Here is a 20,369-nt window from a genome sequence, read left to right on the forward strand (position 1 = left end):
TTTTCACATAATCAGTCCCATATCAAGTCTTGTTTCTACCTTCACAAGATCTTATATAGGTTTTCTTTCCATTCCTGCAACTACCACCATCACTTCATACCTGGAGTATTTTAATAGCCTCTTCTGGCTGGGACCCTTGCCTGGTTTCCCTTATTTCCAATCCATCTTCCACAAAACTATGTGATTTTCCTGAAGCTCAAATATGGCCACACCACACACTCCATCTTCCTTCTCTCCCCACTCCCCCAATGAAGTTCATTCACACCCAACTCTTCTTGGAATTTCTTGGCAGAGATGCAGGAGAGATTTGCCACTTCCTTCTCCAGGTCATTTCACAGATTAGAAAACTGAAGCAAACAAGAGACTTGCCCAGCTAGTAGCTGAGGCTGGATTTGAACTGAGAAAAACTAGTCTTCCTGACTCCAGGCCCAGTGCTCTATCCATTGCCTCACCTATTTGCTCTACCAGAAAATCTTCCAGCATTTAAAGCTCATCACTTGAGCCCCTCCCACTTTTCCAGTATTCTTCTATCTTACTATCCTCCACACAATCTTTGATACAGCTACACTGACCTCCCTGTTGCTCCTTCTACCTATCACCCCATATCTCTGCACATTTTCTATTAGTTGTTCCTTGTGCCCAGAACTTGCTGCCCTTCAGCTGCTAGTGTCCTCTCTCTGAAATTACTCTGTATTGATCTTTTATGTTCATGATTGTTGGAATGTTTCTCCCCATAAAAACAACTCCTTTTTTGCCTTGATTTCTGAACCCAGCTTTCAGTGAGTCACAAATATTTGTTGACTGAATTGACTGTATTACTGTGGAAGCTTAGAGACTACCAAAAAGCTTCTCATTCTTGGACAGGAGATGAACCATAAAGATCAATATTTCTACTAATACAGCAGGGTCTTTACATCTTCAGGGTCCATTTATGGTGTCAGCTTCATAAAGCACTGAGGGTTTCCCTTTGAACACTCCCCCTCATCCCTTAGGAGAGGTTGTTAGGTTGATTTCCATCACCTCAGAGACCAAGCTTCTGGTTAGGCAAGCTCCTCATCTCTTATTGGCTAGTTCTGGGATAGGGATAATGTTGGGTCACTACTCAAACTTCTTACAGCTTGATCAGACTTTGCTAATGCTTGCGATGTGATGGCATGGCCTTTTGGAGAGGCATATTATCAAAGTTTTACAAAGATCAATGTTGAAAACGATCTTTGCATGTATTTGGAAAAATAAAATACTATTTAAAAAAAGGAAATTCATGTCAAGATTTTGTCAATAAATTGGTAATTAAGCGATTTTTCTTTCTTTTTTATTAGAGATATTCTATTGGAAAAAGTTGGGATGAACTGTATAATGAGAAATTTGGCTGAAATAAAAATATCAAAATTTTATCTTAAAAAATTATCACCATCTTTCAAGCAAAATAAAACCCTGTAATAAGCAGATGACCAAGGAAAAGTATATTTAGGAAGAGACTGGAGATGGTTAAAGAGTTTAACTTTTATATTAGGATGAGTAACATTTTTAAAAAACAATCTTAGTTTCCATCATGGAGCAGAGATACATAGGCTGTATTTTTTTTTAACTTAAATAGGATGAACATTAATTTATTAAGTGTTCTTACTACTTCTAAGCACTGAAAGCTAAGCAATGAGAGTACAAAGGAAAACAGATTAACATTCCCTTTTCTCAAGAATCTTACATTCTAATAGGAACCATTTGAATTATTATATATTACACATATATTTAAGTCATACAAATATATGATTTACTCACAGAGTAGACAACGGGCAACCTTAGAGGAATGCATTAGCCAACTGGGGAGGAGTTGGGGAGAGAAACAGACTAAGAAAAGTCTCCTTTGAAAGATAAAATTAAGTTGATTCTTGAGGGAAGTCAGGGATTCTAAAAGTCAGAATTGGGAAAGGAGAACATCCCGGACATATGAGACAGTGAGTACAAAGATAGAAAATCTGGGAAAAGCATGTCTTTGGGGGGAAAAAGATGAGTTTCCTTTGGGACAGTTGATTTTGAGGGATCTACATTGCAATATCCAGTCGGCTACTTTGTAGGATGGGACTGCAGTTTATAAGACACATCCAGGGCTAAAGATTGTATGTCTATCTAAGAGAAAGAACACCATAACTGAATATCCATTATCATCAGCTATGGAGGTTCTGCTAAGAAAAACTTAACTACTTTTTTCCCCCTTCAATCTTGAACCTCAAAATCTAAATACTTAAAATAAGTTTTGTTTTAAAAAAATCACCTATATGCTTATTTCAAACTGTAACATTTAAAATCTCAAAATGTGTTAGTTTCCATTGTATATTCTTTCAGCTTTTCTTATACAACATATTAATTTACATAGCTATATTAAGTCCTTCCTCAATATAGCATTTTTTTTAAAGACAAAAAAATTTACAAAGAATGGTAGTTATGTAACTACTTGGTGACTGATCACAATTTGTGTTTCCTATATGCTGCATGGCCATTATAAGCAAGAGTTGATATCCAATCTGCATTTTATATTGTTGACAGTATGTAGTGTCAACAATGCTACCCCAAAATTGATGAAATGAAAACAAAAACTATTTAGATCAGAAAACAAATGAAAATGTAAGGCATATTCATAAGAATCAATTTCAAAATTTAAAGACATGAAAACTGGAAAACTTCATCTAGTGACTAAAACAAAGGGGGGGAAGTGTACATGACTAAGGATTTGTCTGAATGAGTCTCCAAGAATTTAGTTAATTTATGTTATAATTATATTCTAAAACTTCTTTTCTTGGAAGTTTTAAGTTAATTGTATGGGAGGCAAAGGAATCACATAGGGAAGGCAATGAGCAATCAGTGAGCTGGGACCTTTTAAGTACTTCCTATTCTTTCACACTTCTGGTGGCACTATCTTATTTTCTTGAAGTTTTATTCTTCCTGGAAACTGAGTTGGGCATATATTTGATGATCTAATTAAGCTTTTCCATTTTTAATCTCAGATTGAATATGTGCAAATAAGGAAGCATTGGGAATACAAATAACAGCAGATTTCAACACAGCAGCGTTACACCAGGAGGGTGATGTTAGGAAGAGCTTAAAAACAAAACAAAACAAAACAAAAAAAAAAAACACCAGAAAAAGAAACCAACAAAAAAACTTCAAAAAAAAAAAAAAAATCAGAGGAAAATACTGGCAATGACTATACATTGCTGAAAATTGTCCTTTGCCTTTCATTCCTTGGAGTCGAATAGAATTCTGAAATATTGTATTGGTGGTTACCAGTTTAAAGACAAAGGGTAAAGCGTTTAGATCAAATATCAGAAAAGAATCCTTAGGATGTAATGGAGATAGAAGGGAAGGGAGATATTCCAAGGAATAGCATCTAGAAAGATAAAATTTCCTATTTTACTTGAGAATGACAGTAGCTACAGCTTTGCATCCCACAATAAAAATTTATTTGTAGCTCTTCTTTTACTGCTCACTTCTACTTCTTTTCCTACAACACATGTGAAGTGTTTCTATCTTAATAAAATCAAAGTTGGTGCCTTTCTCTATTATAGATAAGGATAAAGGCAAACAATGAAACACAATTATTGCCTTTTACTTCAGAATTCTAATGGAAGAGATTCACAATCCAAGGCTGTTTATTTGAGAGACATGCTAAGAGATCAGATAATGGCCCAAATGAGTAGAAGGGGGGTAAAAGAAATACAGAGACCAGATGACCAGGCTTGGACTGAAGGCTGCCTGCAGATTTGCTCTCTACCATGGTGGCTGGTTGCCTTCAGAAGCTGCAAACTCTAACTGAAACCAGTCCCTAATATCACCAAGTTAAATACTGCTTTCTATTTCTGTTGCTGAAGGTCTGCTCAGATAATTTTCCCTAATAATTTGATAATTGAGCGGCGTACTTCTTTCAAATAATGACATTTATTGCTATTACCCCAAGACAAATCTCAGTATGGACTATAATCACCTCTTACATGTTAACCAAAGAATATTGGAGAAAATGTACAATAGACTAGAAAGGAAACAATTTTGTCCTCTGATACCATTGGTTCTTCTCAACATGTTTCACTGGCAGTCGTGATGACCTCAAGAAACAGTCCAGTAAGTGAATACATTCCTTTAAAAGGAACTTTTTAACATCATAAATTACATTAAGTACAAACACACTATGCTGATTTTATAAAGAATAATTTCATTAAATACTTTTATGGGAAAGGGCAACTTTTTTAAGAAACAAAAACAAATCAAACATAAAGAAAATGTATGTTTTTTTTTTCTTTTTAATTTTTTTTTTTTTTTTTTTTTTTGGTCAATGACAGAATCACATACATGTTTGGTAAAGATTTTCATTAAATCTAAATACTGCTTTTTTGGAGATATCCCATCACAGAAAGAGTACAGAACATCTTAAGTAAAACAATATAATTAATAACACCAGCTTATCAGGCAGTTCATCTCAATACCTTTGACTCACTTCACCATCAAAAGAAATCTGAATGAGAAAAACAAATTCTATTTTAAGCACACAATTATGTCTAGGGTAGGGGGGAAAGAAGGAATAAAATGAAATCAACAAACTCAAAACAGGTTTCATTTTATACCTTCTGTAGGTGTTTGTTCACAATGTTTTACATTTGGTGGTTGACATATATTTGCACATTTAACAAAGTTGGGTTAACTCCAACACGGACACTGTAAAGACAAAGACCACTTTCTCCCAAGAAATACATTCTGCTTTATGAAAAGTGGCACAGGTTTTACTGAACAACATTTTGTTATTCATTTGAAATACCTGGACAGATAATGGAGAAATTTAGTACACTGTCTGAAAGAAGTAAAAACTTTAAAAATTGTGTTTACCTAAACTACAATATATAGATTCTCTGATCCCAAACAATGATGAACTTAGAGAGAAAAAAAAGTCTTTTACACTTTAAACAAACAAGAACATTAGTTTTTAACAAGTAGCAAACATTGAGGATAACAGACAATATTAAAGGAAAAATAATTAAATGGTCATTATATAAATAATCAATAGCACTGTTTAAAAGCTAAAGTTCTGTACCAGTACCCACTTGTAACTATTACTTAAATAGATAGGCAACTTTAATATTTGTATGAAAATAATGCCATACAGTGTAGTACAATTTATAAAGCACTGTGAATGAGAACATTTTCTAGTATGTGTTTAGTGCTAATGCACTCAAAATGACTCATGACCATATTGGAGCACCACTCACCAAAGACCACAAGCACAGTCTATATTAAAGATCTAGACAGGGACAAGTCTAGTTATACTTTTGTTTCTTAGGAAAAAATACACATATAACCTCATAATATAGCTACAGTTACACTAGTCACAATTTTCACATCTTAAAGATCTAGAGTATGTGCAATTTCAACAATGGAATTGTTTTCCTCAAAAATGTTTTATAAAGATCTGCTGTTTATGCAAACATAAAACAGGACATGAGTGTGATTTATTAACATAGTTCCTATAAATATTAAACAAACTGAATAGATTTTTTAAAAAGCTGGATATTGGGTCCATATGGCCCATTAAAAATCAAAGGAGGAAAAAAAAAACCCTACTCCTATTCATCATTATTAAAGCTAGCATGCTTATAAAGATATCTTAAATATCCAAAATATTTTTAGTATTTTTTAGGAAATTTCTACACAGAGCACTTTTAGTGATGAAACTTCTGCTAGTTAAAAACAAATACACTAAAACAAACTTGAAATATATTGGATAACTCAGTATGACCAGCTGAGGAAAGTAAATCAATTGAGATGATTTCAACTGCATTAAAATCTTCTTGTTGAAACTAAAGTCATAAATTACAACAGGTCTGGGTACTTTTTAGTGGCACTGGAAATATAATTATTTTTTATTAATAGCATATCCAGAGTCCTATATGCCCAATTTACTTATTATTTATTTCTTTTTCCATGTTGGAGACAGGTGCCAATCTAAAAGCCTTGGTGTAAAGTTTTCTATTTTCACCAATATCTTCCTTCCTTCTATGTAGTTTTTTTCAATTTATTTATTGGCACTTACCTTGAAGAATTAATTAAAAATGACAACTTGGCTTTGTCTGGAATATGAATACTCTATTGTGGCTTATTTCATTCAAAAATTTCCAAAGGGTCAGACCTCAAAGCAACAGAATGAAGTGACTAGAAAAATACAAATTTACTTGTATTTAACATCTTTATCTTGGGCAGGGAAATTGATCATAAATTATGAAATTAATATTAAGCATATAAAATGATGAAAGTCAAATGTGTGTTAGAAAAAATTTCACAAAATAGCCTGGTAATGTTTTCCTCCATTCAGGAAAACTGTCAGAGGTCTTTAAAGAAACAAAAATAAAACAAAACAAAAACCACCAGTAAGAATTATAAAATTCTGTCTGAGGTGTATTTGTTAGTTTGAAGATATATATATTCATATATTACTGTATATGTACATATAGATACACACTCACAAACCATGTTAAATAGTTATTTTATAATTGATAAAATTTTAAGCATTCTTTGTTTTAAAATTACAATTTTTGCTAAAATTATCAAAATAATTCTCTAAAAATAATGGGAACAAAATCAGAAGTGTTTTTCTTTCAACAGTGGCCTTAAATCTCATCAAACTTGGTCACTTAAAGTCACATAGCTCAATGAGAACAAATTTTGGCAATCAATAGTAAATTTTTCTCTCCTTTAATTTTAGAATATATCTCTCTCTTTATTATATATATGCATATATATTATCTATACTCACACTTCCTTTAGTTATATTATAATTTTTCATTAATGAATTTACATAAAAACACACAGCTCAAGATTCTACAAGTACTGAACATTTTGTACAGGTGCGTCTCTTCTTCAAATGTTTGAGATCTACAATGAACTCCATCAAGATCATAAAAATGATACTGCACACAGCATACACTAAAAATGAGGAAATGTTCAGGGCCAATCTATATGGTCTGGACACTTCCTACATACTAAAATAAAAACTATGAACTAGCACATCATTGCACGTTACAGTCAATTCTCAATTATTCAGGGGATGACTGACCAGTGTAGACTTCTCCTTTCCCCACATGGTGAACACTCTGGGCTATTTCACTACTCATGTTAGCACCTCACTGCAGGGTGTTCCAGAATTCCTAGTTATTAAAGCTTGAAACTGCACAAAAACTTCTGGAATACCCAATAGAGGGTTATGACAGGGAAAGTGAGAAAACATGAAATATCTCACTTATCAATTAATTAAGTCACTTGAAAATCTGGTGAGGGGAATCTGAGTTAGGTGGGAATTTTCATGAACTACCTCTCCCCCCCCTCCATTTTAGATAATTAAGAACTGACAATAATTAAATATTGTCAAATAACCCTTGTTCTTACACCCTGCAAAATAACTTTGATGCTTCAATACAAAAAGAATGCTCCACTTGATAGGAGAATATTGCAACTTATTCACAATTAGTTATTATTGAAGAATTCAGCATGGGTAGTCCAGATCTGTTCCTTTCAGGACATTGTTGTAGGCTATACACTTGCTTTCTTATAGTTTCAACCAAACTAAAATAGCTATTAATATGAAATCAATCTGTTAAAATATCAGGAAACCACAATGAAAATGTGATTGATATATATCTATATCTTTCACTTCATAAGATATTCAAAACAATCTGGGAAAGTTTGGCTGACAGACTAATAATTAAAGAATAATGAAAACAGAAAATACAAATAAAATCACTGCTACACCAAAGCCATGCCTACACTATAGTGTATTACTTTAAAAGTGTGGTTTTGTTTAAAAAAAAAAAAAAAAAAAACTAAGATAAAAGCCATCTACATACATAACCCTGTCACTGGCACTGAATCAGCCTCTACATTAAAACATGTTCTACAGATAGTGACTGACAAATTCAAGGATAAATATTTCCATGAGTGCAGAAGGTGTCTCCCAGACACCACTCAGGAGAGTTCATGTAGCATCACCTATGTTATTACTGAGTACAGATGAATGCAGATCCCACCCTCAAAAACAACAGTAAAAGCTGTATAGAAGAACACGTTCCTGAATTAGGTTTGCTGAACACGGTTCAGATTATTGGCTATGTCAATAAGCACAATGCCTTGGAGAAGCATTTACAATATACCCAAATCCTACTCTATGCAACACACAGTGTCACATAAGTAGGGAAAATGTCATCCTAGTCAAAGGTGCTTGGGCATTATTTTCAGGCAGCATTTTACCTTTATTTTTCATTACGTTCACACTAGATAAGTTTTAGGAGAAAGAAAAATGCCAATAATAGTGATTTTAATAGATACTTATATATTATATAAAATTGAGACATACATTTTAAATTACCTAAACAAATTGTTACTTTTATTTTTCTACCCTATTCTAGATCTCAATTCTACTTTTCTTTAAAAAAAAAAATTAAATAAGGGATAAAATGTTGCCCAAAAGTCTAATCATAGTTACGCATTTGTGTTTTAACTACATCTACAAATAAAAATGGTTCTTATAGTTAAAAAGATACAATTTGTATCAACAGTAAAAGGTACTTTCTGGTTTTTCAGGGTTTTACTCCACATTGCAGCAAGAAGAATAATCAATAGTTAATCACAAACTATGGCACTGTCTCCAAGTCTACTGACTTGAATAATCTCATTACATTAGTCAGAATTCTACAACTCTATGCAATTGTCCAAGTCATGTCAATCAACTGTCTACTGCCAAATACAAAATCTATTTTCTAACCCATGGAAATGGAGCTAGCAAAACCCATGACTTTGAAACCAGAAATATCCCTTACTAATAACTAGAACAGACTTTAATCTGTTTCTAAAACTACTCTATTGTGGCAAGAATCAGGCCCTAATAATACAACAGGCCAAAAAACTACCTTCAAGAAAATATACAGTATCTTACAAAAAACAAACAAAAAAAACAAACAAAACTTTAAGTTACCATTTACATTTCCTCCACCACTATCCCTATAGTGCAGTATCAATAAATGTTGCATATCCTCAATGCATAAAACCATCTTAGGCCAGCCTTGATAAATAGCAAGAAAACTGAACAGTATATTAAATATAAAAGTTGCATTGAGAATTAGATTCACTTAAAAATAGGTAAATAGTGTAAAAGGGTGTTTTATCCAGTATTCCCGTGTGTCAGTACAAAGAAACACACACACATAAAACAGCTTAATGGAAATCTAGTATTTAAATTCCATTTCTATTGTCTAGAAGCACAAAAGAGCTGGATAATTACACAGATCTAAATCAAAAATGTTCAGGCTTTTGGCCTCATCCATAAGGAATGGAAACTAATTTGTTTTCCATTGATTGCATCTGCTGTCCTTTAAATCGATCATATTAAATCAACTATTTAACTAATAAAAAACAAAAACAATAAAAGTGCCATATTTGTAAATCACTCTAATATACTGTTACCCATTTCAATAAAAATTGGTAACTTATATTTGTTTAAAAAGATAAAGTCAGTGCTGTATTATATCTTTGTTTTCTATAAATAATGATTCTAGCACAAAAAATGCCCACTCCCCACCCCCATCCCCCAAATAAAAATAATTTTAAAAAGCTGTAGAAGACTCAAATTAAGATTGGCTTGACAAAAGTTTGCTAATCTAATCAAATGCTCTCAACTTTCTGAAGGTATTGTAATTTCTTGCAAATGATAGCCAAACACCCAGGTAATAAAACATCAAACAAGGATTAAAAAGTGCTGCATATAAACCCCTGATGCACCAAAAATTATTATCAAAGATCACAGATATATCTATCAAACCAACCTGGAAAAATTTCCAGTTGTGATTATAGTTTTAAAAAAAGGAAACATTAAAAAAAAAAAAGTCAAGTTTGAAGGTAAAAGAATCCCGTGATACTTCCAACGCATGGGGCTATACATACAGATACCATGATACAGGATTTCACATAAAGGGATTACTAGAGAACCTCCTTGATGAGAAGGAGATCACAAATGCTACTGTAGCAAACCTCCCTCAGCATCTGAGCTGAAAAAAAGACCCAACACCACAAAGATGCGTCGTTGCTCAATAACCTAGCTGCGATTTCTCCACTAAAATAGCTGCAGCAAGTTGCTGAGCATCCGTCATGTGGGGGTTTCTTTTCATAACAACTCTCACAAGGTCAGATGGGAAAATGTTGCAGAGGTTGATGTACACCTTTTCTCGGCTGTCCTGGTACCTCGAAGCATCTTGTGGCAGGCCGCAGAAGGGGACCCTCCATGCCGGGTCTTGCTGCTCGGGTAAGCTCTGGAAAGTGAATGGCTCATAGCATGGCTGGGTGGAGTTATCAGGCAGTGAGTAAGTCTGACGATAGCCATAAGCATCAAGGCCATAATTCTGTCTCTCCCAGTTTCCAAGACCCTCTTGGCGGGAATAAGGTTTTCTTTGTCTAGAAGGAGAATTGTCATAGAGCCTAGAATCTGAAATGCTATCTATCCTGGTAGACACTAAAGATCTCCCTAGATGTAGGGTCTTAGAGTGTGCCGAATTCTGAGGAGAGGGATAATCGCCAGGGCAACTGGACCGAGCCCCCACAGCTGGATGCTGCAAATGCACGGCCATGTATGGAACTGGAGGCTTATGATGATGCTTTGGTTCTTCGTGACTGTAACTTTGCACTCTGGTTAAGGGATCATGGAAACTTTGTAGGAAGGGCTGGGAATTAAGGCGGCTGTGTGGGTGCATATGTTGACACTTTAAATTTTCCTCCAGCTGTGGGTCAGGAGAACTAACATATGACCTGTCATTGTAACCCACATAGGAGTCACTGCTCCCACAACTCATGCTCCCTTCACTACTGCAGTCAGAGGCTACAGAACTAATTCTGTAATCCGTGTCTAATGAGAAACGCCTTTCAGGGCTCCTGGGGCCAGAAACACTGAGATTTGAATATGCATTCAACATGGAATAATATCCAATGTCAACAGGTGAATCACATTTTGGATACTGTTCATAAGGCATTGGCGTTCCATGATTTTTGGTTGCCATCATCATTGGAGGATACTGACCCTGGGGTCTCTGATCCTGAGGTGGGAAATGAACTCCAGACGGAAGGCCATTGCTTAAAGGTGTGGTACTTTGGGGTTTTGCAGCAGAGGAAGATGGTATACTAACTAAGGAAGGAACAGACCTGGTTTCCAATTTGTTTTTGGTGGGAAGCTTTTCCTCTAAGTCTTGATAGACTTGAGTTCTTATACTAGGATCTGATTGCCTCTTTGGAGCAGCACGTTTGACATCAGAAGTACTGTCAGTTTTAGTGCTACAAGGAACACTGTTGCTTTTTACTAATCCTCCTTCATTTGCAGTTTTGGCTGCTGTATTTCTAGACATAGCACGAAGTTCATCAGCTACAGATCTCTGTGGCTGACTTCCCCTCTCAGGATGATAGTATTTGCACTTGTGTCCATAGGTACATTTCTTTCCTAGGAAAAGCAAAACAAAGTGAACTAGAAAGCATAAAAAGGATCTTTAAAATCCAAATGTACATTCAATTTTAATATGAGAGAAAAAAAGGAAATGTATTACATATTAGGAAACACCCTCTTTCCTCTGAAGAAAAATCACCTTTGAATTCACACATTATTCTTTTCTGTAATGAAGGCTGGTTTGAGTAGATGATTTAAATACGTCTACAGGATTGGCTATGATAACTACACTCCTCTCACACCACATTGTTTTTCTTCCTGTAAGGTTTTACATCAGGCAGAAACTACCACTTTGTAATGTGATAATGTTTACTTGAGTTGTACTTTGACAAAAAACATAAAAGCCAATTTTTACAAAAAGGAAAAAGAAAGGTGAAGACTAATCTCATGTGGAACACATCTCGACTTTTGGAACCATATTCAAAAATTCATGCAAATTTATTTATGACTAACCATATTAATAAATAGATAGCTGGTAAATATAAATCTCTTTCTCTACCAGAGATTAACTCAATGAGAGGCTAAAACAAGATGACAAAAAATTTTAAGCTTTCATCACAGTTAACATTCTAAGTTATACTGTATAATTTTAAAATAAAAAATAATGATCAATAGTTAATCTACATAATGCAAGTTACCATAGGGACATGGCTGTTTCTTATGTTCTGGAACAATAGGCTTTTTCCTTAGAAAGTTGTCCAAGCTTGGTCCATGCCTGCCAAGAGGATCATCAGGAGGCATAAACCTAGAACATACAGGATGATGATTTCAAATTAATTTCAAATTAACAATAAAGTGGATATATTAATTCCAATGCAGCTATTTCATATAATAACTCAGTCATTCCATTGGATTTTAATTAAATATTTAATGTGACTTGGATTTTGCTTAAAATTTTGCAAAGCAAATATTTAGTAATTGAAGCCCAGTTTTCATATGCAAAACAAACTTAAATCATTAAGATGTATTTAAGTTTGTTTTGCTCCAATAATATTTGAGATACAATCTTCCAATTACTCATTCTCTCCTCTGATGTTTTGTAAGCATACAACTGAAGAATATCTTGGCTCAGAATAATGTATTTTAGTTTTAGAAAAATGTGTAAGAATAGTCCTATGTAAGTGAACTTATACTCCCATCTGTCTTCAGAAGAATATCACATGCATTTTTAAAAAATCAAATATTAACATTGTAAAAAATAACTATCAAGTGTAAGTCCCTTTTTCTAGTAAAAAAAAAAAAAAATGATGGAGAGATCAAGTCAATGAGTTGCTTGACCCATAAGAATACTTAAGGATTACCAAATCACAGTTAAGTACTAGTACTAGAGAATGGAGGAGAATTTATCTGAGTAAATTCCTGGGAGAACTGAGTATAAAAATCAAAAAAAGATTGAATATACTAAAACATTTGGTCAAAATTGATCGAGATATAGCTAAAACTTGGGCCCAATATAAGATTGCTTTTGTTCACTTGCTCCTATACCCCTCCTATACCCCTGTTATCAAGAACAAGCTAAGAAAAAATGCTGTAATGTCTCCCTTGGCTAACCCTCACAAAAAGGGGTCAAGAAGGATGTAGTATGATTCTTTACCCTGCATAACCGAATGAAAATTACACTCAATTCTAATTCTAGCTTTGTCACTGTTTGACGTTAGAACAAGGTAAACGACTTCACAATGTCTCAACTTTCTCAGCTCTAAAATGGGGAAATCTGTTAAGAACAGACCTCACAGTAGTGTTTATTTAATTTAATAAGTATAAAACTTAGTAAATACAATGTTAATTGAAATATTTTTTAAAGACAAATTTGACATCCTTAAAGTTGGCCCAGATTTTGAGCTAAGGAGGGACAAATTAGACTGAACTTAACTATGTTTTTTTGTTTTCTTTAGTTTAATTTTAAGACTTCAAAACCCAATTCAGAATAATACTAACATGATTTTTTGTTTTTTGTTCATAGGATTAAAAATCCAATTACTTACTTGTCATTCACAAAGGAATACATCAACAATCGTTCATCTATAAACTTCTTCCATTCTGGCTTTTCATTAGCCAGATCCCTGTAGTTATCATTGGACACAATGATACCATCAGATTCAAAAGCCAGTTTTACAATAAATCTGTCATCATAACACACTACTCTTCTTCCCTGAACACGTCGGGATGGAGTGAACACCAGAATTTTCTCCTTTTCCAACTTACGTAAGATTTCTTGATCTAGAAGCAAAAAGAAAGCAAAATTTCAGTAACAAGAGTATACATAGTATACAAACACATATACATATATGCACATATTTATGTATGTATGTGTATAAATATTTTAGCAGGATCTTTTTTAAACAATACTTTCTGATTGACAAATAGTTGTCAAGCTACACTTAAAATTCTTTTCTGTAAGGTTATGTAAGTTAAACTATGTAAAATGAAATAAAAACACAACCTTTTATTTTTACTACTTCTTAGGAACAAATAAGTGATAATTTGACAATGTGATTTGACAAACTACAAGTTGAGACACTTTCACTTCTTTGGAAAAACTACTGCTATCTCCTATAAGAACAAGGAGTCAGGATTATTTTTCTTGTATGAATCTGCCCATTTTCTAACTAACAGGGAATCAATGAAAAAAGTGGCAGGAAAGAAATATCTCAAAAGACAATGGAAGATGGGCTTCCTCATATGCTTTAGCAGTGTGCTTCCCAAGGAGAGAAGCAGAAGCAGAGTTGCAGGTTCTCAAATAAATGGGCTTGGTAATCCTTTAAAGAGTGTGCTTGACAACACAACTTCACTTGACATTTTTCAGCTTTGTTTGTGACTGCATGAAGGCAGGACAAGAGACAATCATAACAAGTAAAACTGATTGGGAAGGGCAGAAAAAAAGGGAGAGGCCGAAAAGAGCTTACAAGGACATTCTTTACTCCTAATGCTATCTGTAGCCCATTGCTCCCGAGACTGCTAGACCCCTGGATCACTATTTTTTTTTGGTTCTTGCTGCCCTCCATTCCTCCCAAGATCACACCCACTAGCTAGCCTGCAAACATGGAGCATTCCCTTCCTTCTCTTCTACCTCCCAGCTTCCCAGGTCACATTCCTCCCTGCAAAAGGCCTTCTAGGTTTGTACTGGCACTCAGGCCCTCCTCCTCAGACCACCCTCCATTTTTATGGTAACCACATTGTATTACTGCTGTCACTATCACAGTAATCTGTGCCTCATCTCTCCCATTAGTATGTAAACACCTGGAGGGTAAGAACTGCTCTTTTCCATTTTTGCACCTCAGCACACAGCCCTCCCACTATAATCCACAATGATTTATAGGCTGTTAATTGGGGGTATATTCTCACAAAGGACAGATGAGGCTCTGGGATGACCCCAGGAATCCCTAGGTGGGACAAGAGCCAGGTTTCCTGACTCTGGGGCTAGATTTCAGGTGTTAGCATAATGTATTAGCCACCTCTCATGGGTTAAAGGCTCAAGGGGAATCTTACAGAATTAGTCTACAATGAAGCAATATTTACTTCTCTAGTTAACACAGAAGGAAGGCCTGAACCAAGGTCTTCCCATCTCAAGACAGTTCTTTTAGACATTATGCCATGTTGACTCTTTCAGTTTTTATTTCACCATTTTCACTGAAATTCTGGTAAGAGTAGAAGGATGAATCTTTCCTTCCTCATGTACTGGTGAGTTACTGATCTGGCCCCCATGCACTTGGTGGGCATGTGGCTGTGTATGTTTGACCAATCACAACAAATTACTCAATCTCTCAGGCTCAAGTGGCTAAGGGGGTGCATCTACAGCAATAGAAGGAGTTTCCTACCCAGATGACATCATAAGATCTGGTAATTCCACCCTGCACCAAAGCTTACCTGTGATGAGAGCGTCAGGTCTTGACTGCTCTTTTCTCCAGGCAGGAACAAACACTGTAATATCTTTGTGGCCTCTTTCCAAAAACCAATCAACTGCCAATTTTATTCCACGACAGGAAAATACTTCTTTGTTCCCATGGCTGAAAGATATTATTTCAGAACACTTTAAACATTAAAGTTCACACATATTTAAAGTCCCTACTAAATTTAAGTTCCTTTGCCAAGCTATGAGGACTATAAAGAGATAAATAAATAGCCTCTTGCCTTCAAGGATTTAACAGAAGAGAATGATAAATGCACAAATATTAAATACATTAAAAGTATATAAGTAAATTATAGTAACCTATCATAAGAAGGGATTACTTCTAGATGAAGGAAAGAGATAGCATTTGACTAGTCTTCAAGGAAAAACATGATTTTCAGCAGAACTCAAGCTCTTTGAGGAGAGGAAACTATTTTTCTCTTTTTCCTTTGGCATCTCTAGCACCCAGCAAAACACCTGGCACACAAAAGTGCTTCACAAATGCTTGCTGAACTGAATTTCAATTAGTGGTGATAGGGTTGACACCAAAGAGTATTAAATGCCCAGAGGAAGGAAGTATGTTAGAATGGCCAATGGTCGGAGTTAGAGAGAAGGTGGGGTTCAGGAAGGAAAGTGACTTCTTGTTGGCTCCTCCCTGACTCTCTCCTCTCCCGCTCCTTGTCTAACTCTGTCCCAAAAGCCTTCTCACTCTGGAGGTGACTCTGCCCCTTCCTCTCACTCCTTGGAGTGGTGAGCTTTTGCCAGGACTGCCGTTTACAGAAGGAACCCAGCCAGTCATGTTCACTTCCCTCCTAACTCTGCTCTAGAATCTCCAAACCCTCTGAACCTCTGTGAATATATCCCAGCCCCCAATCTCCTCTATAATTTTGTGCCTCCTATACTATCCTCTTCTATTAAAATGTTATCTCCTTGAGGATAGGAACTGGCTTTCTCTTTGCTTATACTGTATTCCCAGTAGTGAACAAATAGTTCTTGGCACATAGTATACCTGCATAATAAGTTAAAATAGCATAATAATCGAAATAATTTTAAAATTAGCATAATAAGCTAAAATGAGGCTGGAAACATAATAAACTCTTTTTATACAGTCCACTGTATATAAAAATGGAAACAGATAAATTTAATAAAAGAGTTTTTCAACTTTAGGAAGGATACTCTCCAAAGACAAAATAAGTTTTTATCCATCATCACTCAAGACAACCACAAAAAAATGTTAAAAATTATAACAAAGTGTTTGTTTTCAGTAAGATTTTCCCCTTGTTAAAAAAAAAAAAATGGAATAGAATACAAAGCCAGGGTATCTTTAATTTCCCAGAATTTTTATTTTCATGTTAAGGTACTTTTAGAGTCATCATTTTGAATTTATGATTAATGTTAACAAGTGCGGAAATATAACTACATAGAATTGCTAAGAGTAGGTCCTTCTCTTGTGGAGTTAAATTACTTAAGAGAAACACACTTTTAGCTGTCCCTTAATGAATACACTTCATTTCTGTTCAGTAATGTAATTACACCAATGGGTAAAGATTACCAATAACAAAGTATCCTGAATTTTATCAATATTCTAGGTAACAAAAAAGAAAATGTTTCAATCAAAGAATGATCAGCACAAATAACAGCATTTCAGAGCTAGAAGCACTCTCAAAAAGATCATGCAGTGCAACCTATACTTCAACAAAAATCCTCTCTACTAAGAATGATTATTCAGAGAAAACCCACCTCTCAAAGCTGCCCACACTGCTTTTGGAAATAGCACTAATCACTAGGAAGTTTCTCTTGCATTGTCTAAATTACTTTGCAACTTTTTTTTCTAAATCACTATCTCAATCTTTATCTCATAGGACCAACTAGCCAATGTGATATAGTATATTCGTTCACATAAGCATTTCTGTGTATGATAATTTAGTCACTATCTTAATAGTTCAAAATACCATTATGAAATCATTCCAGGAATATTCTAACTGCAATTTTACTCAAAGAGCAAATATTAGAACTTTATAGTGAAAAGGCAACCAAATCTACTAAAGGCTCTAGCTAACAGGCTAAATGGGATCACTGAGTTTTCAGTGACTATAGGTATAAAGACAGAGTTGAAAGGTTCCCCAGAATCATTCTAATGATACAGAGCAAGAGGTAATTTTGATAGAATCCTCAAGAAGACTTCAGCAGAACCAGGTCACTGAGGCTGGAGGGGAGCAGGCAGATAGTGCAGGGGACAGGGCTCCAGCTAGAGGGAGGCTCTGGGTGAATCCTGGCTCTGCCACTGACCACTTGTGGCCTTGGATAAATGACTTATCCCGGCACCACTACCTACATTGGCAAAATGGGAGGGGAGGCTTAGACCAGAAGACTCTGAAGGTTCATTACAGCGCCACACTCCCTGCTGGGTCACTGTCACTCGGTGACTGAAGAACAGAGGTAAACTCTGGACCTGCCCGAGGTAACAAGGCCACTTAGTGGGAAAACAGAACGCCTTGAAGCTTGGAGCTCTCCACGAACCACATAGACTCATTTGTTACTGCTCTTCTGTCACAGTAAGAATGACCAAGCACTTCAAGGGCAAGAGACCCCTGGAGGGGGAGCCCACACAGCACGCTGACTCACCAACTGTTATGGGAGAACCCCCCGCTGTCTTATCCCTGAACAAACGGGTGCCACCAAGAAGTCATGACTTCTGGGAGTCTGTTAGCTGCCCTGCAGCACACTCTGATAGGCTGTTGTGAAGAAAGCCCTTTATAAGCAAGAAGGATGGGTAGTCTCACCAACACGAAGAATCTCTTAAAAATATTATTAATAATAATGCTGTTAACACCTTTAGTGTACTTTCACATATACTGTAACAAGAATATTCTAGCAGGAAAGATTTTGTAATCTCCCTTTTACAAATGAATAAATGGCTTTAGAATGGTGAGGGTCACAGTCAGCTTCAATCTAAACTCCTGATGACTGCTCACCCACTGCCCCACAAACCTTTCTGCAAAGCAGAAACTGGGTCAGAAGTCTCCCCATCTCCATGAGGTCACTTTGCTGATCTTCTCAGATACCAAATGCCCTGGTGCTACCCTCTCCAATCAAAGTCTCCATTCTACAAAGGCTTTTCTTTAAAATACCCAGGGTTGAACATGTTGAGAAATTTAAAATGAGGTTTCCCTGGACACCATGGCAACTTCACACCTTGTCTGTTTGCCAAGGAGTAAACGAATGAATGGATTTTGCTACTGTCTACCACGCCACTACTTTCTCCTCTATTCTTTGTCAACAGGGCAGTAATAAAAATCATCATTTGGTGAGCATGTAATTATTCAGTAAACTGCAAATAAAAGTCCTCCTTTTACATGGACTGAAAAGGGAGAGAGAGGTACTAGTGACTGTCAAGTCACAAGAAGGGATCTGAAATAATTTATGGAAGCAGTGACCTATAGCCCTTGACTAAAATTGGCCAGGGTCATTATACAGATGGTTAGCGTAGCTTATTGGGGCCACAATTTCATCATCTAGAAAATTAAGGCTTATGATTAAGAATATTTTTTCATTCCTTACTTGGCTCATTTTTTGAGGGGGTGAGGGGAGGGGAGAAGTAGAGGGAAGAGACTGACCTCATATAATGAAAAAGATAGTATACTTCAAATCAGCAAATATGGATTCAAATCCCACCTCTGATTCTCATTAGGTATTTTATCATTGTGCACTTAAATGAATCACCTTGAGATTCTGTCTCTTCATTACTTCAAACAGTAATGAAACTTGCAGTATTTACACAATGAACTTTATTGTAAGGTTCAACACATTCTTATCAACCCTATGAATAGTTCTAGTTCTACTTTTTCAACACCTTTATATTATACTAAAAGTTTACTTAAGTTGATTTAAGTAAATAAAATTATCTAAACTGAGTTAAGATAACTACTCTAGTTATCTATGAAATCTAGACTTAGGTTTTATTAGTAACTTCTGAGAGTCAATTTTGATAATAGTTCTGATAATTGTAGGAGAAATTTATACTTTATGCTAAGATGCTATCTATATGTCCTGTGATGCATTATCACATGGAAAATAAAAACTAATTTTATAATAAAAATTGTTTAGTTTATTAATTTACTATTAGACCTTACAGTACAAAGAGAGAACGAATGTTTCAGTACCACTTTCAAAAAAAGAATAACAAAACCATTTGATTTCATATTTAAGCAGCCATATTCCCACTATGACTACTACTAAGATAAAATGACATGCAATGTTATAAGTAGGCCTTCCTTTCAGTTATACATTGTCATTGTTCTATTTCAAAATTATCACCTATTCATTTTCTTATGGTTACTAGTAAAGAATAACTAACTGAAAAGCAGTTTGAGAAACTCAGACAAAAATATTTTAAAAGGACATATGTTAATGAGAATGTATATATATATATATATATATATATATATATATATATATGTATGTATATATATACATACACACACACATATATACATACATATCTATCTATCTATCTATCTATCTATCTATTTTAATGTAGGTATGTAAGAGACACCCAAGAACAATACTGGTTCACGATACAAACTCATTTACAAAACTCCATGCAGAAGGCTGGTAAAAGATTGTAAGCAATTATGCCACACAAAACAACAATAATCAGTAGACACAGAAACAAATCTACAGAAACCCTGATGTTGGGTTACATCATCCCAATGGCATTCACAAAAGTAACTGAAAATAGAGCATGTCTCCACAATGGTATCTTTTTTTATCAAAAAGGACAGGTGATTCTAACACCTTAGCTCCAATGTGAAAAATTAAGTCAAGGAAGACTGCTGGTACCAGATCAAGCACATAGCAAGGAAACCTGCTACCAACAATATAAACACTTGGGAATCTTTACAAAATATCTCAGGAAGAAGCAAAATATCAAAAGATTTGGGGAAAATAACTCACATAATACTCTGT

The 20,369-nt window shown here is 35.0% G+C and overlaps 1 protein-coding gene across 5 annotated transcripts in view; it reads right to left on the minus strand.

Moving 5' to 3' along the window:
• Positions 1-4,737: 4,737 nt before the first annotated feature.
• Positions 4,738-20,369, minus strand: part of ZC3H12C (zinc finger CCCH-type containing 12C) — a 59,946-nt gene continuing 44,314 nt past the window's right edge. For all 5 annotated transcript variants that reach the window (XM_074304318.1, XM_074304320.1, XM_074304319.1 and 2 more), the window contains exons 3-6: positions 15,380-15,519; positions 13,498-13,732; positions 12,151-12,257; positions 4,738-11,509 (exon numbers count right to left, since the gene is read on the minus strand). In XM_074304318.1, coding sequence (XP_074160419.1) covers positions 10,113-11,509; positions 12,151-12,257; positions 13,498-13,732; positions 15,380-15,519 — 1,879 coding nt within the window. In that variant the 3' untranslated portion in view covers positions 4,738-10,112. The remainder of the gene's footprint in view (positions 11,510-12,150; positions 12,258-13,497; positions 13,733-15,379; positions 15,520-20,369) is intronic.

This window comes from Sminthopsis crassicaudata, chromosome 3, assembly GCF_048593235.1.
Source record: "Sminthopsis crassicaudata isolate SCR6 chromosome 3, ASM4859323v1, whole genome shotgun sequence".
Classification (NCBI taxonomy): domain Eukaryota; kingdom Metazoa; phylum Chordata; class Mammalia; order Dasyuromorphia; family Dasyuridae; genus Sminthopsis; species Sminthopsis crassicaudata.